The 23,562-nt window shown below is 55.3% G+C and overlaps 2 protein-coding genes across 2 annotated transcripts in view; one reads left to right on the plus strand and one right to left on the minus strand.

Annotated features, from left to right (window-relative positions):
* Positions 1-1,259: 1,259 nt before the first annotated feature.
* On the minus strand, positions 1,260-18,609 carry ZC3HC1 (zinc finger C3HC-type containing 1). Its single transcript, XM_058023222.1, has 10 exons — positions 18,473-18,609; positions 15,083-15,194; positions 11,940-12,090; positions 9,006-9,089; positions 7,880-8,007; positions 6,584-6,744; positions 4,510-4,708; positions 3,396-3,602; positions 3,060-3,269; positions 1,260-1,628 (listed from the first exon to the last, which is right to left on the minus strand). The coding sequence occupies exons 1-10, from the start codon at positions 18,607-18,609 to the stop codon at positions 1,557-1,559; spliced, it is 1,461 nt and encodes a 486-aa protein (XP_057879205.1). The 3' UTR covers positions 1,260-1,556.
* A 418-nt stretch (positions 18,610-19,027) lies between these two features.
* Positions 19,028-23,562, plus strand: part of KLHDC10 (kelch domain containing 10) — a 22,278-nt gene continuing 17,743 nt past the window's right edge. Inside the window, exon 1 of the mRNA XM_058023148.1 lies at positions 19,028-19,157. Within this exon, the coding sequence (XP_057879131.1) occupies positions 19,028-19,157 (130 nt within the window). The remainder of the gene's footprint in view (positions 19,158-23,562) is intronic.

The following is a 23,562-nucleotide window of genomic DNA, read 5'->3' on the forward strand; positions in this document are numbered from 1 at the left end:
TTCTCCCATCATTTCTTGGAATGCTTCTATCCCATCTGTGAAACAGCAGCTTTGAAACACCAGGGATTATTCCAGGATGTTGGGGACTACAGCAGCGCCCTGATCCTTTTTGGAACACCTCAACCCCACTCTTACAGCACCCAAGCCTTGGAATGGTTTGGGAAAATAACTGAGGGAATTTTGGGGATCCTCTGAGCACTCCTCAGTCCGGAAATCAGGATGGAGGGGTTGTGGCTGGGCTTTCCCACCCCGGGACGGGAATATCATCCTGCCTGGACTGGGTGCATCCCATGACCTGTGGGGTGGGATCAGAGATGAGGGGGAGCCAGGAGAATCCATGGACAGGGAGTGTGGGGAAGAGAGGGAGCCAAAGGGAACTGCTGGAAACCACTGGAAATGGGGAAAGCAGAGTTCCAGGCAGATGTAAGGAATGGGGAAAGCATGGGGGATCTGTGGGTCCAGGCAGCTGGAAAAGGGAATCCCATCCCAGGTAATTCCCAGCCCATCCTCGTCCCTCTGGATTTGGGGTATCCCCATTTCCACCCCAACTCCCAGCCCAGCAGGGTGTGGGTGCAGCAGCCCCTCGTTAGGGCCCTTAATTAGGGAAAGGAAGGGAGCCCACCCAAATTGAGGCCCTGCTGCTTCCCATGGGATCCCAAAATGCTGGATCCCAGGAGAAGCCCCCAGGTGGGCAGGTGCACCCCCAGGTTTTGGGGTTCAGGGAGAGCCAGGATCAGCCCTGAGCAAGGCAGCCACTGCATTGCCAGGCACAGGGTGGGAAATCCCAAAATCCCAAATCCCCAAATCCATCCAAGGGCACAACACAGGTGAAACCTCAGAGATGGAGCTGGGGAAACGGAGGCAGGAGATCCTTTCCTCACAAAAAACCCCAAAAGGAATGACACATCCCTGTGCCCCCACCCACAGCACACACCCGGAGGGAGGAGATCCAACTGTGCCAGGCTGTCTGTGGGATCCCAACCCTTCCCAAAGCCCTTTCCCCAATATCCTCAAGGATGGAGATGACACCATTCCCTTCCCAGCAGCCCAAACTCATCTGTTCCCAGGTTTTGGGAATCCCACCCTCCCACCAGGGGGATTCATCACCCCAAACTGGCCACGGAAAGACAAAATGTGGAGTAGGGAACAGGGGGATGTTGATCCCATAAGGACCAGAATCCTGAGGGACACAGGAGCCACACCAGGTCCTGACCTCCTCCTGCCCTGGGAAAAAGCCAGCAGGAAGGAAAAAGAAAAAAAACAACAAAAAATGAAATGTTTATTCCCACCTGGCATCACTTCCTGGGGAGGTGACAACGTCCCCTTGTCACCCCACGGGCCCAGGCAGCCCTCAGAGGGACAGACAGACACAGCAGCAGCTGGGGGAGGCTCCAGCAGGGCGGGCAGGGAGGGGATCCCAGCGTGGCTGGAGCTGCCTCGGGACACGGAGCTGTGGGTGTGTCCCCGTGGGTGTGTCCCCGTGGGTGTGTCCCCATGGGTGTGTCCCGTGGGTGTGTCCCCTGGGCGTGTCCCCTGCCCCGGGCTGGCTCCCGTGCTCACGAGGAGGAGTTCATGCTCTCCCACTGGCGGAAAATGCGGAACACCTTGCAGGACTTCTCCGAGAGGCTCTGGAAAAGACGGGAACAGAGAACAGCCACGGGTCAGGGCACTGGAGCTGCCACTGGCAAAGGGGCACCAGGGGAAACTGCAGCAAAAAAAACACCCAAAATGTCCCAGCTGGCTGCCAGGACAGTGCTTGGATCCTTGTCTTCGTGATCCCAATTGGCCAGTGCAGGGGAGAACAAGGAGACTGCGAGCAAGAAGCAGGAATGGAGCCCAAAATGCAGAAAGGGAACCCAAAAAAGCAGGAAGGAAATCCATAGGAAAGGGAATCCACAGGAAAGGACCCCAAAACACAGGAAATTTGCCAGCCAGACAGGAGAACAAAGAGACTACGAGCAAGAAGCAGGAAAGGACCCCAAAAAGCAGGAGGGGAATCCAACAAGAAGGAAGGGGCTCCATAAAACAGGAAAGAAGCCCAAAAGGCATTAAAGGATCCCAAAAGACAGGAAAGGAGCCCAAAAGGCATGAAAGGAGCCCAAAAGGCAGGAAGGGACCCCAAAAAGCAGAAAGGGGACTCCAAAAAGCAGAAAGGGACCCCAAAAAGCAGGAAGAGACTCCATAAAACAGGAAAGAACCCCAAAAGGCAGGAAAGGAACCAAAAAAACAGGAAGGGACTCCAAAAAGCAAGAAAGGAACCCAAAAAGCAGGAAGGGAACCCAAAAAGCAGGAAGGGACCCCAAAAGGCAGGAAAGGATCCCAAAAAACAGGAAGAGACCCCAAAAAGCAGGAAGGGACCCCAAAAGGCAGGAAAGGATCCCAAAAAGCAGGAAGAGACCCCAAAAAGCAGGAAGGGACTCCAACCATCCCCTGCTCCAGCTGGGTCTGGTGCCTCTGACTTGTGACTGGTCTTGCTGGACCATCTGGAGCTTTGCTGGCACACAGCAGAATCACAGAATCAGGGAATGGTTTGGGTTGGAGGGACATTAGACATCAGCCAGTTCCAACCCCCTGCTGCAGGCAGGGACACCCCTAGAAGGGACCTGTTGGGGACACAAATCCCACAAAGCCCCAGGACAAACGGTGAAGGGGGAATGCTCCATCCACTGCTCCCCTGAGCCCCAGGTGAAGCAGGAAGGAGCTGGCAGGAGCAATCCAAGTGGACAATGAGATCCAGGGAGGCACAGCCACACGGGGAGGGAGCTGTGGCCTCAGCAAAGCTGGCACCCCAAGAGCCTGGAGCTGGGATGGCTGCAGGGAGCAGCTCTGGGGACACTCTGGGGAATGAAACCAGATCTTGGAAATTTATACTGTTATTTATAGCAGCCCTGGAGCAGCTCCAGCCCAGCCCAGCCTTGGATGGAGCCTGCCTGTGGGCATGCCAGGGCTCACAGGGCTCTGCAGCCTGGTCCTTGTCACCCGGCTGGGACTGATCCCACACAAAACCCACCCACCCCAAATGTTCGCTGCCTGGAGGGGTCGGGACGCCCCAGGCTCACCACCGGCTCCGTGTCGGGCACCGTGTCACATTTCTGGATGCCAAGGAGCCTCTTCAGCACCACCTCCCAGCCTGGCTCAGCCTTGCCAGGCTCCTTGTCCGTGTGGGGCGCAGCGTCCTCCGGGGGCTCCTGTCCCTCCCCGGCGCTCACCCAGGGACACCAATCGCGGTGCTGGGAGCTGGGGTGAAAGAAGCTCCTCAGCGAGGTGTCCTGGGAACGGGGAGGTGACAGAGAGGGGACACAGCAATGGCACGATCAGAGACACCAGCAGCCCCTCTTTGCGAGCAGGGGCTGCCACGCCGAGCCCTGCGAGGAGCTCCCGGCGGGGTCACTCACCGAGCTGCTGGAGGAGCAGAGGCGGGCGCGCTTGGCGCGGCGCACGGGGCTGGACGGCACCTCCATGGTGTCCCCCTGGCCCATGCTGCGCGTCACGGGCCGGCTCCTCGGGGCGGGGCCGCTCACGTCCAGCTCGCCCCTGTCCATGGAGCCCGGCGAGTCCCAGCCCCGCGGCCGCGCCACGGCTGGGGACGGGCTCTTCTCGTGCTGCGGGGGGGAACGGGGTCACGGAGCTGCTGCTCACCTTGTACGGCTCCAACCCTCCTCAGCCACCCCACATGGAGTGTCCATTGGATGTGGGTGAGGGGTCATGGAGCTCCTGCTCACCTCGTCCTGCTCCAGCCCTCCCTTCCCACCACACAGATGTGTCCATTGGATGTGGGTGAGGGATCACGGAGCTGCTGCTCACCTTGTCCTGCTCCAGCCCTCCCTTCCCACCACATGGAGTGTCCATTGGATGTGGGTGACGGATCATGGAGCTCCTGCTCACCTTGTCTGGCTCCAACCCTCCCTTCCCACCACATGGAGTGTCCATTGGATGTGGGTGATGGATCATGGAGCTGCTGCTCACCTCGTCCTGCTCCAACCCTCCCTTCCCACCACATGGAGTGTCCATTGGATGTGGGTGAGGGATCTGGAGCTCCTGCTCACCTTGTCCGGCTCCAACCCTCCCTTCCCACCACAGGGAGTGTCTGCTGGATGTGGGTGACGGATCATGGAGCTGCTGCTCACCTTGTCCGGCTCCAACCCTCCCTTCCCACCACATGGAGTGTCCATTGGATGTGGGTGAGGGATCTGGAGCTGCTGCTCACCTCGTCCTGCTCCAACCCTCCTCAGCCACCCCACAGGAATCCTTCCCACCACATGGAGTGTCCATTGGATGTGGGTGAGGGATCATGGAGCTACTGCTCACCTCGTCCTGCTCCAACCCTCCCCTCCCACCACATGGATGTGTCCATTGGATGTGGGTGAGGGATTTGGAGCTCCCGGAGCTGGCCAGGTGTCCCTGCCCTGCCCAGAGAGGGATGAGGGATGTCCACTGGATGTGGATGAGAATTTTGGAGCTGCCAGGTGTCCCTGGCCTGCCCAGAGCCCCAGGACAGGATGGAGGTACCTGCTCGGAGGCTGGATCCTGGCTCCGTGTCAGCATCCTGCGAGGGGAGGTGGGCACGGGCGGGGTGGTGCTGCTGGAGCCGCAGGAATCCAGCTCTGGAGCTGCAGCAGACTCCAGCTGGTGGAAGCCCCAGAGCCCCACCTTCCTCATGCAGCGGGAGCAGGTGATCACCGACAGGTTCATGGAGCCCGAGGCCGCGCTGCAGGCACAGACACAAGGCAGGGGATCCTCGTGGGATCCTTGTGGGACCCTCGTGGGATCCTTGTAAAATCCTCATGGGATCCTCATGGAATCCTCACAGGGTCCTCATGGAATCCTCATGGGATCCTCAGAATTTTCATGAGATCCTCACGGGAATCCTTATAGGATTGTCATGGTATCCTCATGGAATCCTCATGGGGTCCTCATGGGATCCTCATGAGATCCTCATGGGGTCCTCATGAGATCCTCACAGGGTACTCATGAGAATTCTTGTGGGATCCTCATGGAATCTTAATGAGATCCTCATGGATTCTCATAGGGTCCTCATGGAATCCTCATAAGGTCCTCATGAGATCCTCATGGAATCCTCATGGGATCCCCATGGAATCCTCATAGGAACCTCATGGGAATCCTCATGGAACAGCTCATGGGATTATCATGGGACCCTCATGGGATCCTTGGGGAATCCTCATGGAATCCTCATGGGATCCTCATGGAATCCTCATGGAATCCTCGTGGAATCCTCTAGGGTCCTCATGGGATCCTCATGGGATTCTCATGGGATCCTTGTGGAATCCTCATTGGATCCCCATGGAATCCTCATAGGGTCCTCATGAGATCCTCATGGAATCCTCATGGGATCCCCCCGGAATCCTCATAGGAACCTCATGGGAATCCTCGTGGGTTCCTCATGGAATTCCCATAGGAACCTCATGGGAATCCTCATGGGAATCTTCATGGGATCACCATGGAATCCTCATGAGATCCTCATGGAATTCTCATAGGGTCCTCATGGAATCCTGATGGAATCCTTGTGGGATCCTCGTGGAATCCTCTTGGAACCCTCATGGGATCCTCATGGAACCCTCATGGAATCCTCATGGAATCCTCATGGGGATTCTTATGGGACCCTCATGGGATCCTCATGGGACCCTCATGGAATCCTCATGGGGATTCTCATGGGGCCCTCATGAGATCCTCATGGAATCCTCATAGGATCCTCGTGGAATCCTCATGGGGATTCTCATGGAATCCTCATGGGATCACAGGGTGGGTTGAAAGGGATCTTAAAGCCCATCTCATTCCAACCCCTCATGGGCAGGGACACCTCCCACCATCCCAGGCTGCTCCAAGCCAGTCCAACCCAGCCTTGGACACTTCCAGGGCTGGGGAAAGTCTGGAGAGGTGCTCAGGGATAAGCCTGGGCTTGGAAAAGTCAGGGAAATAAATCCATTAAATCCCATTTATGATGATGATTTAAACTGGCCCAGTTGTGTTTTGCCTTGCCAGAAAGCAGGAACAGAGGGGGAAAAGAAGGGAAAAAGGGGTAAAATAAGGGAAGCAGGAATGTAGTGGAAAAGTGAGAAAATAGTTTAAAAAGGGAAGAAGGATCCTAGTGAAAAATAGGGAAAAAAGTGGTAAAATAAGGGAAGTGGGAATGCAGTGGAAAAGTGAGAAAATAGTGTAAAAAGGGAAGAAGGATCCTGGTGAAAAATAGGGAAAAAGTGGTAAAATAAGGGAAGCAGGAATGTAGTGGAAAAGTGGGGAAATGGTTAAATAACGAAAGCAGGATCCTAGTGAAAAAGAGGGAAAATTGGAAAATTGTAACAACAAAGAAAGCAGGAGAATAGCGCAAAGAGGGAAAGCAGGAAAATCGTGACACAAAAGGAAGCATGAAAATAGTAAAAAAGAGGGAAAACGGGAAAATAAAATCAGGTAGGCAGAAGCATGGTGACAAAGAGGGAAAACAGTGAAAAAAGGGACACTGAGCATTCCCCAGGAGGAACATCCCACAGCCCTGCAGCCCCCAGGAGCTTTCACGGCCAGCCCAGAGCTGAGGCACGTGCAGGCCCAGCCCTGCAGCCCTGCCCACCTGCAGGTCCAGCCACACAGCGCCAGGATGCAGGCAGGAACGTGCACCTGCAGCATTTCCGTGGGGAACCTCCCAGGAGGCTTCTCCCCCTCTGTGCCTTTGTGCTCCAGCTCCTCCCCGATGAGCTGCAGCAGCCGCGTGATCCTCTCCTCTGTCAGGGACTGCAGGGACAGAACGCACTGGTTTTACCCCAAATCCTGTCCCACGTGGGGAATGATCCCTTTTGCACCCCCAGCTCTGGGCAACGGGGAAAAGGCACTCAGAGCACCCCTGAGGAGGAGCAGCTCCCACTCCCACCGGGCCTTTCCCAGCTCAGCCAGCTCTAAACCACCCCTGGGATGTGGAATCTTCATGGGATCCTCATGGGATCCTCGTGGGATGCTGATCTTGAGTGAGCCAGAAGGAAAGGCTCGGTATTCCCACATGGCAGCAGCAATGTGCCCCCTGTTCACTGCCAGGGCAACTGCAGCCAGGAAAATTGGGAAATGGGGGTGACACTGCCTTGTGGGATAATAAATTCATTAATTAAGGCCCTCAGAGCAACCCTCCCTGCCTCTGGCTCCCCATTCCATGCCATGTCCCCAGTGCTCCCTGAGGAGGAGCAGCTCCCACTCCTGCTGTGCCTTTCTGAGCTCAGCCAGCCCTGCACCACCCCTGGGCTGTGCTGAATGGATGAAGATTCCCTGGATCCCACACAGCTCCTGCCTGCCCAGAGCCATCTGTTCCCTGGCAAAGGAGTGTCCAAGCAGCCAGAGCTGGCTGCAGCAGAGCAGGGCCACCACAGGTCCCTGCAGGGTGACAATCCCTCATTGCTCCTGGCTTTTCCTGCTTTTCCCTCCTCGGGCTCCTCCACCTTCCCAGGTCTCTGCCCACACCTCAGGTTCAGGGGGGCAGCCCCTGGCATCCCAAATTCCTGTCTGCAGACATCCCAGCTAATGAGTGATCCGTGTAATGAGTGATCCCTTCCCACGGAGTGCTGGAGCCGCCAGGGAGATCCCAAAGGATCCCAAATCCCCTCTCCCAGGCACCACAGGGCAGCCTGGACACTGGGAAAGGAACCAGACACGTTTCCCAGCTGATGGGCCATTCCAAACTCCTCTTTACAAGTTTCCATGGTGGAATGTCCAAGGGGAAAAACCAGGTGGGAGCAGATCCCTCACACACACACACACACAGAGGCTGAAATCCCTGACTTTGGGTGGGCCCAGGCTCATCCCTGGAGCTGGAATTTGGGATTTTGGGAGCAGGAGGGAACTCACCACGTTCTTCAGGTCTTGGGAGCAGGAGGGAACTCACCATGTTCTTGAGGTCTTCTGGTTTGAGGGAGGGCAGCTGCAGCTCCAGCTGGCACAGGCTCTGGAAGCGATCCAGGAAATCCTGGAGAAGAACTCGGGGCTCATCCACCAGGAGCCTGGCAAAGCGATCTGGGGAGGGCAGAGCTGTGCTCAGCATTCCCAGCCCTCCTCAGCCCACAGGGCAAGGCAGGGCACAGCCCAGCCAGGCTCCCCAGGTGAATGCAGGGATGGGGTGAGAGGGAGGGACCTCAAGGTGAAGGGGGGAAAAGTTTAGGTGGCATCTTGGCAATGAGGAATTCCTGCCTGGGCTGGCATTGCCAGAGCAGCTGGGGCTGCCCCTGATCCCTGCAGTGCCCAAGGCCAGGCTGGAGCAGCCTGGGATGGTGGCATTGGAATGGGATGGGCTTGAAGGGCCCTTCCCACCCAAACCATTCTGGGATTTGGGACACTCAGAATCCATCCCCAGGGATTTTTATGGAAGTTGGGGATGGAGAAGGGAAGGGAGACCCTTCCTGGAGTGCTGAGGTTCCCAGTGAAGCCCCCAGACCCCAAAATCCCTTCCTAGAGAGGAGTCGGGGTGGGGATGGATCCAATGGCAGGCTGGGAGAGCTGGGAATGGAGGGAATTCCCTGGAGAGGGAGCCTGGGGTGGGATTTTGGGAAGGGATTCCCAGAGCAGCTGGGGCTGCCCCTGATCCCTGCAATGCCCAAGGTTGGGCACTGGGGCTGGAGCAGCCTGGGACAGTGGAAGTCCCTGGAGTGGCACTGGAAGGGCTTTAATGTCCCTTCCAACCCCAACAATCCCATGATTATTTTCCTGGCTTTTAAAGGAAAAGCTCAGCACACATTTTTCCCTTCACAGCATTCCCAAGCAGCTCCCAAGACAGGATCCACCCCTCTCTGAGCATTCCATGACACCCAACCTCCCCTGTCCCCTCCCAGGTCCAACCCAAAAACAATTTAACAGCTCCAGAGGCACCCAGAGCTCAGGACAAGCTGGAAATAGCCCTGGGGCTGCTTTCCTTATGTTCCATCATTCCCACAGGAAAAGCAGAGTGTGATGGTAGGAACAGCAATGGAAAGGAGGGGAAAAAAAATGGGAATAAAGCAGGAATCTGAGGCACCCACCTGGGCAGGGGCTGTCTGGCCAGAAGCAGAACTTCTCATGGGCAGTGCTCAGAGCCTTCCTGAGCTCCTCACAGCGCTCTTTGTCTGCAGGGGAAAACTCTGGGATATTCCCTGCTCAGGGAATGGCCAAGAAAAGCAGGGAATGGGCAGGAAAAGCAAGGAATGGGCAGGAAAAGCAGGGAATGGGCAGGAAAACAAAGGAATGGGCAGGAAAAGCAGGGAATGGCCCCAGGGAATGGGCAGGAAAAGCAGGGAATGGGCAGGAAAAGCAGGGAATGGGCAGGAAAAGCAGGGAATGGGCAGGAAAACCAAAGAATGGGCAGGAAAAGCAGGGAATGGGCAGGAAAAGCAAGGAATGGGCAGGAAAAGCAGGGAATGGGCAGGAAAACCAAGCCAGGAGGTGGCAGAGTTCCCTGGGATGATTTCCCAGGATGGAGGCTGCACAGCCTGAAGCTTCACCTCAGACTATTCATATCATTTTAATAATAATTTTAAATTTATTTGAATAATAAATTAATTTTAAATAAATATTATTAATTAAATTTAATAATAATTTTAAAAATATATTCTCAAAAAACCCAAAAATAAAGCATCCTAATTTAAAAAAAAAAAAAGTTTTTTTAAAATACTCTAGTCAAACCAAGAAGCACTGAAATTTAAATATTAACACCTACTGTAAGTGCTATAGATGCTGGGAATTCTAACCTCTATGTTTAGAACTCTGAGAATTTTGAACTCTTTCAGCACAGCAAGTTTAAAATCCTCAGCATCCAGGAATCCAACCTCAAGACCTCCCCCCTGTTCCCACCAAGAGGAATCCCAGGCTCCCTCCCAGAACACAAATGTCACCTCAGCAGCTCCCCCTGCCCACAGCCCAAATCCCTCCCTTTCCCATTCCCAGGAGCAGGTTCTGGGCACAGAACCTGCTGCACGCTGCCAGTTCCTCCTCCTGGGATGCTGCCAACCCCTGGCTGAGCTGATCCCTCCACCCCAAATCCCAGCCATGCCTGCAAATCAAACTTCCCCCCCCAAAAAAAACCCTCAAAAATCCTGACATTTAATTTCACTTACACTTTCAGAACCAAATAATTCCTTTTTCACTTTGCTTTTCACTGCCTCTTTCCCAATCTTTGATTATTTTGGGTTTTCCTAACCTGGTGTGATTTCCAATGGGATAATTAGGCCAAGGTTTATTTAACAGAGATAATCTGAATAAACAGGGAATGTTGATCTTGTGTGAGCCAAAAGGAAAGGCTCAGTATTCCCACAGGCAGCAGGAATGTGCTCCCTGTCCACTCCCAGGGCAATTGCAGCCAGGAAAATTGGGAAGTGGGGATGGCACTGCCTTGTGGGATAATAAGGAGTTCATTAATCAAATCTCACAATGGAATTTCTGCCTGAATGGTTTTGGTGAGCAGCAAGCACCAATCAATTTTTCCATGCTGGAAAAATTCAGTGGAGGATCAGGGAAGCAGATCCAGGAACTGGGAAAGAAAAGGGAAATTTTTAAAAAGGATTTTCAGATCCTTAAATGCATCCAGAGGGCAACGAGGCTGGAGGAATGGATGGAAAACCTGGAAAGAGGCTGAGAGCCTTGGGATTGTGTGGAGAAGAGGAGGATGAGGGGTGAACCCTGCACCTGCTGGGGGAGGGAAGTGCTGAGCTCTGCCCTGGAATCCTGGGGCAGGACTGGCAGGGAATTCCAGCAGGGGAATGGCTCAGGGCTGCACCAGAGGCTCAACAGGAGGAGCTGTTTCTGTACCAGGATGATCCAGCTCTGGAATATCCCAAGAGGTGATCAGTCCCCAAGCCTGGAAGTGTTCCAGATGTTTTGGGATCATTCCCTTGGGTCTGGTTTGAGGTTTGGAACCTCTCTGGGGTTTTCCAGTCCTTAAAGGAAGGCTGCAAAGAGGATGGGGAGGACAAGGACCAGTGGGGACAGGGTGTGCTGGGAGAGGTTTAATCCCAGCATAAAAAAGGAATTTTTTTCAGAATTCCATCATTCCCTGGAACCATCATTCCTTGGAATCATCATTCCCTGAGATCATCACTCCTGGCACCACCATTCCCTGAAACCATCATTCTTTGGGACCATCACACCCCAAAACCACCATTACTAAGGAATATCATTCCCTGGGAGCATCATTCCTTAGGACCATCTCTCCTGGCACCATCATTCCCTGGAACCATAATTCCTTGGAATCACCATTTCCTGAGACCATCATTCCCAGAAAATGTAATTCCTTGAACCATCATTCCCTGAGATCATCATTCCTGGCACCATCATTCTCTGAAACCATAATTCCTTGGAATCATCATTTCCTGGGTTCATCATTCCCTGAAACCATCATTCCCTGGGATCATCATTCCCAGGAACCATAATTCCTTGGAACCACCATTCCCTGGGACCAGCATTCCTTGGAACCAACATTCCATGGGACCATCCTACCTTAGAACCACAATTCCCCTGAAAGCATAATTCCCTGGGACCATCATTCCCAGAAACCATAATTCCTTGGAAACCATAATTCCCTGTGACCACCATTCCCTTGGACCACCATTCCCTGAAACCATCATTCTTTAGGACAATCATTCCCTGAACCCACAATTCCTTGGAATCATCATTTCCTGGGTTCATAATTCCCCGAAACCATCCTTCCTCGGAACCACCATTCCCTGGACACCAGCACAGAACAGGAGGACCTTTAAGACCCCTCCCAACCCAAACTCCCTACAATCCCATGACCCCTCCCAGCTGGAATTCCCAACACAAACCAGGACTGATTATCCCACCCCACAACCAAACACCACCCATTGACCCTGAGCTGCTTTCCCACCCTCCCCGCCCCCGGGAGCCGCTGCGCCCCGCGATCCCACAATCCCAAAATCCCAAATCCCACAATCCCAAATCCCAAATCTCAAGCTCCCACTCACAGTTGCTGAGGTCCAGGGTGAGCTGCAGGCTCATGCACAGGTAGGCCTGGCAGCTGGAGCACCTGAGCATGTCACACTCGACGCTGACCCAGCCGAAACGCGCGCACACCAGCGGGGACAGCGCCGGCGGCTTGCCCGCCCACCTCAGCGGGTCTGCCCGTCAAGGAGACACAACAGCAGCACCATTCTGGGCTTTGTGGGATGGGAAACGTTCCCTGGCACGGAGAGACGGGGGTCTGTGGGGCGGGGAAACATTCCCAGGGAGGGACAGCTCGGGGTTTATGGGGAAACATTACCAGGAACGGAGAGCTTGGGGTTTGTGGGGAAACATTCCCAGAGAAGCAGAGCTCGGGGTTTGTGGGGAAACATTCCCAGGGAGGCAGAGATTGGGGTTTGTGGGGAAACATTCCCAGAGAAGCAGAGCTCGGGGTTTGTGGGGAAACATTACCAGGAATGGAGAGCTCGGGGTTTGTGGGGAAACATTCCCAGGGAGGGACAGCTCGGGGTTTGTGGGGAAACATTCCCAGGGAGGGAGAGACTGGGGTTTGAGGGGTGGGGAAACATTCCCAGGCAAGGAGAGCTTAGGATTTGTGGGGTGGGGAATCATCCCCAAAGAGGGAGAGCTCGGGGTTTGTGGGGAAACATTCCCAGGCAAGGAGAGCTCAGGATTTATGGGGAAACATTCCCAGAGAAGCAGAGCTCGGGGTTTGTGGGGAAACATTCCCTGGGAGGGAGAGATTGGGGCTTGTGGGGTGGGGAAACACTCCCAGGCAAGGAGAGCTCAGGGTTTGTGGGATGGGGAAACATTCCCAGGGAGGGAGAGCTTGGAGTTTATGGGGAAACATTCCCAGGGACAGAGAGCTTGGGGTCTGTGGGGTGGGGAAACATTCCCAGGGAAGGAGAGCTCGGGGTTTGTTGGGTTTGAAATCATCCCCAAAGAGAGAGAGCTCAGGGTTTGTGGGGAAACATTCCTAGAGAGAGAGAGCTCGGGGTTTGAGGGGTAGGGAAACATCCCAGGGAGAGGGGAGCTTGGGGTTTGTGGGATGGGGAAACATTCCCTGGGACGGAGAGATCGGGATTTATGGGGAAACATTCCCAGAGAAGCAGAGCTCGGGATTTGTGGGGAAACATTCCCTGGGAGGGAGAGACTGGGGTTTGTGGGGTGGGGAAACATTCCCAGGCAAGGAGAGCTCAGGGTTTGTGGGGAAACATTCCCAGAGAGGCAGAGCTTGGGATTTATGGGGAAACATTACCAGGAATGGAGAGCTTGGGGTTTGTGGGGTGGGGAAACATTCCCAGGGAAGGAGAGCTCAGGGTTTGTTGGGTTTGGGAATCATCCCCAAAGAGGGAGAGCTCGGGGTTTGTGGGGAAACATTCCCAGGGAGGCAGAGATTGGGGTTTGTGAACTGGGCAAACATTCCCAGGGACAGAGAGCTCGGGGTCTGTGGGGTGGGGAAACATTCCCAGGCTGGATTTTAGGAAAATGTTGGATTTAGGAAAAGCTTGGATTATAGGAAAAGGCAAGATTTTAGGAAAAGGCTGGATTTCAGGAAGAGGCTGGACTTCAGGAAAAGGTTGGATTTAGGAAAAGGCTGGATTTTAGGAAAAGACAGGATTTTAAAAAAGGGCAGGATTTTAAGAAAGGGCAGGATTTTAGGAAAAGATTGGATTTGAGGAAGAGGCTGGATTTAGGAAAAAGTTTTATTTAGGAAAAGCTTGGATTATAGGAAATAGTTGAGATTTTAGGAGAAGGCTGGATTTCAGGAAAAGGTTGGATTTAGGAGAAGGCAGGATTTTAGGAAAAGACAGGATTTTAAGAAAGGGCAGGATTTTAGAAAGAGGTTGCATTTAGGAAAAACTCAGATTATAGGAAAAAGCTGGATTTAGGAAAAACTTGGATTATAGGAAGAGGCTGGATTTTGGGAAAAGGTTGGATTATAGGACGAGGTTGGATTATAGGAAAAGATGGGATTTTAGGAAAAGGTGGGATTCTAGGGATAGGCAGGATTTCAGGGAGAGGCAGGATTTTATGAAAAGCTTGGATGATAGGAAAAGGTAGGATTTTAGGGAAAGGTTGGATTTCAGGGAAAGGCTGGATTTTAGGAAAAAGTTGCATTTCAGGACAAGGCTGGATTTAGGAAAAGGCTGGATTTAGAAAGAGATTGCCTTTAGGAAAAGCTTGGATTATAGGAAAAGACAGGATTTTAGGAAGAGGCTGGATTTAGGAAAAGGCAGGATTTTAGGAAAGCGTTAGATTTTAGGAAAAGCTTGGATTATAGAAAAAGGTGGGATTTTAGGAAAAGGTTGGATTTCAGAAAAAAAGCTGGATTTAGGAAAAACTTGGATTATAGGAAAAGTAGAGATTTTAGGAAAAGGTGGGGGTTCAGGAAAAAGCTGCATTTCAGGAAAAGGCTGGATTTTAGGAAAAGGTTGGATTTAGGAAAAGGCAACATTTTAGGAAGAGGTGGAATTTGAGGAAGGGTTTTATGAAAAGGCTGGATTTTAGGATGAGCCTAGATTTTAGGAAAAGGTAGGATTTAGGAAGAGGCTGGATTTTAGGGAAAGGTTTGATTTAAACAAAGGGTGGATTTCAGGGAGAGGTTGGATTTAGAAAAAGGCTGGATTTTAGGATGAGCCTGGATTTTAGGAAAAGGTAGGATTTAGGAAGAGGCTGGATTTTAGGGAAAGGTTTGATTTAAACAAAGGCTGGATTTTGGGGACAAATCCAGGATTTCTCAAGGATTTTCAAGGATTTTAGGAAGAGGTTGGATTTAGAAAAATGCTGGATTTTAGGATGAGCCTGGATTTTAGGAAAAGGCATGATTTAGGAAGAAGCTGGATTTTAGGAAAAGGTTTGATTTAAACAAAGGCTGGATTTCAGGGAGAGGTTGGATTTAGAAAAAGGCTGGATTTTAGGAAAAGGCTGGATTTTGGGATGAGCCTGGATTTTAGGAAAAGCCTCTTCCCCAGAGGGTGCAGGGGCACTGAGCATTCCCCAGGCAATGGCCACAGCTCCAAAGCTCCAGGAGCTCCCAGGGCCAGGGAGGAACTTTGGGATGTCCCTGCAAGGGCAGGATGGATCAGTGACCCCTCTGGCTGCTCCCCCAGGATCCCAGCTGGAACCCCAGCATCCCAAAGGATATGGTGAACGTTTCCACCCTGCTGAAGTAGGCCTCCCTGCTGGCAGACTCCAGGGAAGGAGCCTCCAGCTGCGAGGGTCCATTGGCGCGCTCCGAGCAGTCCGACGTGTCCTTCCTGAAAGGGACAGCAGCAGCAAACTGGGAAAGGAGGGACTGGGAACAGGCTGGGACTGGGAAAGGAGGGACTGGGAGCAGCCTGGGACTGGGAAAGGGTGGAGATGGGAACAGCCTGGGACTGGGAAAGGAGGGATTTGGGAACAGGCTGGGACTGGGAAAGGAGGGATTTAGGAACAGGCTGGATTTAGGGAAAGGAGGGAAATGGGAACAGGCTGGGACTGGGAAAGGAGGGATTTGGGAACAGGCTGGATTTGGGAAAGGATGGATTTAGGAACAGGCTGGGCTTGGGAAAGGATGGATTTAGGGACAGGTTGGATTTAGGGAAAGGATGGAGATGGGAACAGCCTGGGACTGGGAAAGGAGGGATTGGGAACAGGCTGGGACTGGGAAAGGAGGGACTGGGAACAGGCTGGGACTGGGAAAGGGTGGAGATGGGAACAGGCTGGGACTGGGAAAGGAGGGATTGGGAACAGGCTGGGACTGGGAAAGGGTGGGATTGGGAACAGGCTGGGACTGGGAATGGAGGGATTTGGGAACAGGCTGGGACTGGGAAAGGGTGTAAATGGGAACAGGCTGGGACTGGGAAAGGATGGAGATGGGAACAGGCTGGGACTGGGAAAGGATGGAAATGGGAACAGGCTGGGACTGGGAAAGGGTGTAAATGGGAACAGCCTGGGACTGGGAAAGGATGGAAATGGGAACAGGCTGGGACTGGGAAAGGAGGGGTTGGGAACAGCCTGGGACTGGGAATGGAGGGATTGGGAAGAGCCTGGGACTGGGAAAGGATGGACATGGGAACAGGCTGGGCTTGGGAAAGGAGGGATTTGGGAACAGCCTGGGACTGGGAAAGGAGGGAAATGGGAACAGGTTGGATTTAGGGAAAGGATGGATTTAGGAACAGGCTGGGCTTGGGAAAGGATGGATTTAGGGACATGTTGGATTTAGGGAAAGGATGGAGATGGGAACAGGCTGGGACTGGGAAAGGAGGGATTGGGAACAGCCTGGGACTGGGAAAGGATGGAGATGGGAACAGGCTGGATTTAGGGAAAGGATGGATTTAGGAACAGGCTGGATTTGGGAAAGGATGGAGTAAGGGAAAGGTTGGATTTAGGGACAGGCTGGGACTGGGAAAGGGTGGACATGGGAACAGGCTGGGCTTGGGAACAGATTGGATTTAGGAAAAGGATGGACATGGGAACAGGCTGGATTTCAGGAAAAGTTAGGATTTTAGGAAAGGCTGGGTTTAGGAAAAGGTTGGGTTTAGGAAAAGGCAGGATTTTGGGAAAGGCTGGGTTTAGGAACAGGCTGGGTTTAGGAACAGGCTGGGTTTAGGAAAAGGCAGGATTTTGGGAAAGGTTGGGTTTTAGGAGGAGGTTGCATTTAGGAAAAGGCTGAATTTAGGAAAAGGCTGGATTTCAGCAAAAGGTTGGATTTTGGGAAAGGTTGGATTTGAGGAAAAGGCTGGATTTTAGGGACAGACTGGGTTTCGGGAAAAGGCTGAATTTAGAAAAGCTTGAATTTAAGAACAGGCTGGATTTTGGGAACAGTTGGGTTTTAGGAAGAGATTGGATTTTAGGAAAAGGCTGGATTTTAGAGACAGGCTGGATCTTAGGGAGAGATTGGATTTTGGGAAAATATTGGATTTTAGGAATAGGATTAAAAAGAAAGCCCAGAGCACTTCCTACCCCCACCCCCCAGGCTTGTCCTGACAAGGATTTTCTCCAGAACTCCCCATTCTCAGCTTTTAATTTTAATTCCCATTAATTAATTCCTAATAAAACAACAAACAAATAAAACCCCAAGGGTGCCCTGAGTGTGTCCCCAGTGCCAGGTGGGCATTTGGGACAAGGAGGGGACAGGGTTTGTCCTGTGAGCCCAGCAGGGGCAGGGTGAGCACTGGGGTGTCCCAAAACTGCAGTGTGGGGCTGCAGGGTCACCCCAAGGCTGCCCTTGGCCCCCTCCCAGGGCCTGAATCCAGCCCAAGGTCAGGGAGGGCAGGGACAGGGGAGCCCTGAGACACCCCAAAGCCCAGCCCCCACTGCTCCCAGTGCTCCCAGTAACCCCAGTGCCTCCCAGTAACCCCAGTGCCTCATCAAAGTGTGACCCCTGTGACCAGGACGGGGCCACTTCAGCCCATGGGGACTCCAAGGGCCACTGACCTGGGCTGCCCTCCCAGTGCTCCCAGTATCCTCCCAGTGCCCCCAGTTATGCTCCCAGTGCCCCCAGTACCCTCCCAATACCCCCAGTGCCTTCCCAGTACTCTCCCAGTGCCCCCAGTTATGCCCCCAGTGCCCCCAGTACCCTCCCAATAACCCCAGTACCTTCCCAATGCCACCAGTGCCTTCCCAGTACCCTCCCAGTGCTACCAGTTATGCTCCCAGTGCCCCCAGTGCCTTCCCAGTACCCTCCCAGTGCTCCCAGTATCCTCCCAGTGCCCCCAGTTATGCTCCCAGTGCCCCCAGTGCCTTCCCAGTACCCTCCCAGTATCCTCCCAGTGTCCCCAGTTACACTCCCAGTGCCCCCAGTACCCTCCCAATAACCCCAGTACCTTCCCAATGCCCCCAGTACCCTCCCAATACCCCCAGTGCCTTCCCAGTACCCTCCCAGTACTCCCAGTTACCCTCCCAGTGCCCCCAGTGCCTTCCCAGTACCCTCCCAGTGCCTTCCCATTGCCCTCAGTACATTCCCAGTCCCCTCCCAGTACCATCAGTACCTTCCCAGTGCCCCAAGCATCCTTCCAGTGCCTCCAATACCCTCCCAGTAACCCCAGTACCCTCCCAGTACCCTCCCAGTAACCCCAGTACCCTCCCAGTACCCTCCCAGTAACCCCAGTACCCTCCCAGTACCCTCCCAGTAACCCCAGTACCTTCCCAGTGCCCCCAGTACCCTCCCAGCGCCCTCCCAGTGTCCCGGTATCTGTTTCAACTGCTGCCTTCTTGTCCTTGCAGTATCCCCAGTGCCCCGAGTCCCTCCAGTATCCCCAGTTCCCCCAGTGCCCCTCCCAGCCCCCGGTTCCCAGTGCTCCCAGTGCTCCCAGTTCATTCCCGCGCTCTCCTTTCCCGCTCTCCCTCCCCAATAACAACTCCCAGCACCTCCCGGTCCCCTCCAGCCTCGCTCTCTCCGACTCCAACCCCGCTCCAGGACCCCAAATAACCCCGAGGGGTCCCCGATTCCCTCACGGGTCCCCAGCGCTCCCCTCCCCTCACACGGCCGGGCCTCCCCCCGGCTCCCGCCGGTGCCGGCGGGTCCGCCCCGCCCGGTGCCGCTGCCCCTCACCCGCCGGGCCCGGGCCCCTCGCTGGCGATGCCGCCGTCGATGAGGTCGCGGATCTGCCGGGGGGTGACGGGGGGCGGCCGCCCTCGGTTCCCCCCGGCCGCCGCCGCCGCCGCTCCCCCGGCGCTGGGCGCCGCCATTTTGGTCCCTCCCTCCCGTCAGCGCCCGGGAAACGCGGGCCCCGCACGAACGTTCCGCTCGCGCACGATCGTTCCGCCCGCGCCGCGGGGTCGCTCATGGCCTCGCGCAACCCCCGCGCGGCCTCCGGAACCTCGCGGAGGGCTCGGGGGGCGCCGGTGCCCCCGAGAAAATTCCCGCGAATGTCCCCGTGGGTGTCCCCGTGGGTGTCCCCGTGGGTGTCCCCGCGAATGTCCCCGCGCCCCCGCTCTCGGCGCTCCATTGCTCCAGCCTGGATCGATCGTTCATCTCTCCCAACAGCGGCGCTCTCGCCGCAGCCTCCCCCCACCTGCCAACAAGCCCGCAGCTGATAGGCCGCGGCCGAAGAAGCTGGGCGCTGATTGGCGGTTGGCGCTCCGTCCCTCAGGCAGCGGACGGGCCATGTCGGCGGCGGCCGCGGCCCGGGACGGGCTCGGGGAGGGCGCGGGCGGCGCCGCGGGCGGCGGCGATGGCGGCGGGGGAGGGATCCTGAACCGCTTCGTGCAGCTGCCGGGCAGGCCGCGGGCGGCGGGTGAGTGGCGGCCGGCGCCGGGGATGACCCCGAGCCCGAGGCCCTGAAGCGTTCGGGAGCGGGGCGGCCCCGACCGTGAGGGCTCCGAGGGCACGGGGAGCGCAGCGTCCGCATCTCAGGGGACCGCGACCGGGACACCCCCGTTTGTGAGGTCCTGAGGACTTCGGGGTCGGGGCATCCCCGTCTCTGGGGGTCAGGAACCGGGACAGCGCCGTCCCCAAGGCCCTGAGGGACGGGGACACCGCGGGGACAGCTGTCCCTGCCTCTGGGACATCCCCGGGGGGAGCAGAGCGGGAATAATGGGGTGTCCCTGTCCCCACAGCCGGGAATGCTGTGGGGGGAGCTGGGCTGTTCCCATCCCCAGGAGCCTGCAATCAGGGACGGGGGCAGTAATCCTTTTACAGGGATTTGGGGTCTGTGGGGTTCCCCAGGTGCTGGGAGGGGCCTGGGTGCCCCCATGGGTGTGGGGACAGGGGCACCCACAGGGATCGACCCCATTTCAGCCACCCTGGATAAACCTGGGGTGACCCACAGGGTCACCCTGCAGTCCCACTGGATTGGGGTTTTTGGGACATCTGCCCCACTGGATTGGGGTTTTTGGGACATCCTGCCTGGGGTGTGACATCAGCTCAGTCCTGGTCCCTGGGAAAAATGGGGACTTTTCCCTGGGAAAATTGCACCTCTCTGCCAGCAAGGCTGGATGCTGAAGGGTTATTCCATCATTCCTGGGTCTCTGTCACCCCAAAAGCCCCAAACCTGCCAGGGAGAGGCTGAGGTCACCCCAGGATCACAGGACTGGGGAGCACTGGGGGCTGTGGGACACCCCATTGTTCCTGATCCCTTTGTCTGCTCCTGACCTGCAGCTGCACATCCCAGGGCCAGAATCCTTTGCTGCCTCTCCCGTGTGGGACAAGAAGCCCCTCAGGGCTGGCAGCACCAGGGAAGGGCCTTTCCATCCACGTCCCCAGCCCTAAACCTGCCCTACCTTCTCCCTCCACATCCATTTCCCTCACTCCAGGCTCTGCTCAGCCTCCCAGCCCCTTCCAGCAGCACTGGGGGTTTGCTGGGTGGTTCCACACCTTTGGTTTTGGGCAGATGCTCAGTCCCATCTCCCTCCTGGCCTGGAAATGCTCTTTAGGCCCCCCAGGCCCTGCTGCTCTCCCCTTGCTGGGTTGGGATGTTGGGAATTGCCCCCTCCTGATCCTGCACGGATCCTGTCCCTCCCTGCAGCTCCCCTGGACACCCAAACCAGCCCAAACCCAGCCCAAACTGCCTGCCAGCCCCCAGAAAACTGCATTTTTGGAGTTTGACACCTGTGAGGCCCTATTTATAGAGCCCTTACATAACCCTGAGAGAGGAGCTTTCCCCCTCACTCCATTCCCTCCCACCTGATTTGTTCCTGAGCTCCCAGCTCTCCTCCAGGGTTCCCAGGTTTGTTTCCTGAGATGGAACCTCGGGGGTTTCCAGGCCCTAAAGGGTGGATAAAGAGGATGGAGAGGACAAGGAGCAGTGGGACAGGGTGTGCTGGGAAGGGTCATCCCAAGGGAAAAAGGACATTTTCCAGTGAGAACCAGCATCCCCTGGGACCACCATTCCCTGGGGTGAATGGAGGGATTCAGGATGTGGCTGCTCAAGGTGCTGAACACCCTCACCCAGCTCCTTTTCCCTCAGAACATTGGGCCAGGTGATCCTTCCAGCTCTGTGGGTTTCAATCTCCAGAATTCCTTTATTTTCCTGCATGCTCCTTGGAAACAGCAACTCAAGGATCACTCAGCTGTGGTGTAAAATCCCTTAAAATCAAGGTAAAATCCCTCAAAATAAAGGATTAGTGATTGCCCCAGAGATTTGGGACACAAAGCCTGGGAGAGCCAGAGCTGTTCACACAATCCCTGTGTTGGGAGAGCCCTTCAGGGCCCCGGAGCCCAGCCCAGCCCCTGGCACCCAGTGCCACCTCCAGGCTGGTTAAACACCCCCAGGGATGGTGACTGCACCCCCTCCCCAGGCAGCCATTGCAGAACTTTCTCCCCCTGGCTGGAAAAGCTTTTTGCTGCTCTCCAAGCTGGATTTCCCTTGGCCCAGCTCAGGCTGTGTGCTCTGGGTGTGCCAGTGCTGCTGGGGACAGAGCCCAGGGGCAGCTGGGCACAGGCACCTTTCAGGAGCTGTGACAGTGCTGGGGGCACCCTGAGTCTCCTTTCCTGCAGGCTGAGCACCCCCAGCTCCCTCAGGGCTCCCTCAGGGGTTGTGTTCCCTCTCCTGCTCCTCTGGACATTGATCCAAAGGCAGGAGCTCTCCCAGGATGATAACTCTGGAGCTCTCAGCAGTATCAGGAAATCCCTTGGCTGTGCTGCAGGTTGTGTTTGGCACCCCTGGCTGGACCCTCTGGCTTCTCCCATTTTCTCTCAGAGCCATTGCTCAGGGACCCAGCCACAGCTGGGAATTATCCCCCTTTGGAGTTTTTCCCCTTTGGAGTTTTTCCCCTTTGGAGTTTTTCCCCTTTGGGGTTTTTCCCCTTTGGAGTTTTTCCCCTTTGGGGTTTTTCCCCTTTGGAGTTTTTCCCCTTTGGAATGGAATGTCTCAGGCGTGGACAGCCTGCCCAGGAAGGGGAGGGTGGGATCTGAACACAGCTGGATGAACAAATCAATTTTGAACCTCACTCTCAGCAGTGCATTCCCAGTCCTGCTTATCCAAACATTCCTGAGGGACTCCAATTCCACGAGCTCCAAACTTTCTTTGTCCTGCTCTTGTGGAAAAGATGAAACTTTGAAGATGTGAGTCAAAGTCAATATTGACTTGTCTTGTCCTCCAGGATCCTGCAGGGATCAGAAATGGAAAGGGAGGGATTGAATCCTGCTGTTGTGGGTGTTGGAAATGCAGGCAGGAGGAAAAATAATCACAGAACCATCTTTGGAAAGCTTAAAAAGCAGAGAAAAGGGCACACGCACAGCCCTGGGTACTCACCGTGGATGTGGCACTGCCAGGGATGCAGGGGCAGCCCCAGCTGCTCTGGGAGCTTGTTCAGTGCCCCATCATTCTCACAGGAGAAGTTTTCCCTCACACCCAGCTGGAATTTCCTGTGTTTCACTTTGTGCCCTTTGTCCCTTCTCCTGTCACTGAGCAGCCCAGCCCCGTTCCTCTCCACACCCAGCCCGGAGACAGGAATGAATTTGTTTGGGGTTTCTGACAGTCATAAGGAAAAGGATGGCTTCAGGAGGCTCTGAACAACCTCACATCCACGGAAACGTGGAATGTTTGCAGAGTCCAACCATTCCCAGCCCTGCCCCACGTCCCCAAGTGCCACATCCACAGGGCTGGGGACTGCAGCCCTGCCCTGGGCAGCCACTGCCATAACTGGAAACCCTTTCCATGAGGGAATTGTCCCAGAATTCACCCAGCCCCTGCCCTGGCCCAGCCTGAGGCCGTTCTCTCTGCTCCTGTCCCTGTTCCCTGGAGCACAGCCCGACCCCCCGGCTGTGCCAGGAGGGAACTGAGCCTCCTTTGCTCTGGTGTCACCTCTGGAAACACCCTCTGGTGCCATCCCTGCCCTGGTGACAGCTCCTGCCGGAGAGGAGCTCAGTTAGCAGCAGTTTGGGGTTGTCAGAGCAGCAGCTCCCTCAGAGCTCGGGGGTGAATCACTGCCCGAGGGGAATGGAGCAGGAATTGAGCTGGCTGTGGGCAGGGCAGTGCCCAGCCAGCCCTTGCTGCTGGATGGCTCATAAGGGTAATTAGGATGTTCCTTAATTATGTCCCTGTGGTGACGCTTCAGCCTGGAACCACTGAATCCATGAGGTTGGAAAAGCCCTCCCAGCCCATCCAGTCCCAGCTGTGCCCAGTGCCCCCCTTGTGCCCAGCCCAGAGCCCTGAGTGCCACCTCCAGGAGTTGCTGGGACACCTCCAGGGCTGGGCACCCCAGACCCCCCTGGGCAGCCTCACCCCCTTTCCATGGGGCAATTCCTGCTGTGCCCACCCTGAGCTCCCCTGGCACAGCCTCTCACCCTGAGGGCATTTGCAGGGCAAGGCTGCCCCAGGACCCACCTTCAGCACGTACAGGGGCCGCTGCTCGTAGCTCTGCCCCACCTGGACCTTGCTGACCAGCTTGGGGTCCATCCATCCCTCATCCATCCATCCATCCATCATCCATCCATCCATCATCCACCCATCATCCATCCATCCATCCATCATCCATCATCCACCCATTATCCATCCATCCATCCATCCATCCCTCCATCCATCCATCCATCCATCATCCACCCATCATCCATCCATCCATCCATCATCCATCATCCACCCATTATCCATCCATCCATCCATCCATCCATCCATCCATCCATGCATCCATCCATCATCCATCCATCCATCCCTCATCCACCCATCCATCCATCCATCCATCATCCATCCATCCATCCAT

The sequence above is a fragment of the Melospiza georgiana genome, chromosome 4 (genome assembly GCF_028018845.1).
Source record: "Melospiza georgiana isolate bMelGeo1 chromosome 4, bMelGeo1.pri, whole genome shotgun sequence".
Lineage (NCBI taxonomy): Eukaryota > Metazoa > Chordata > Aves > Passeriformes > Passerellidae > Melospiza > Melospiza georgiana.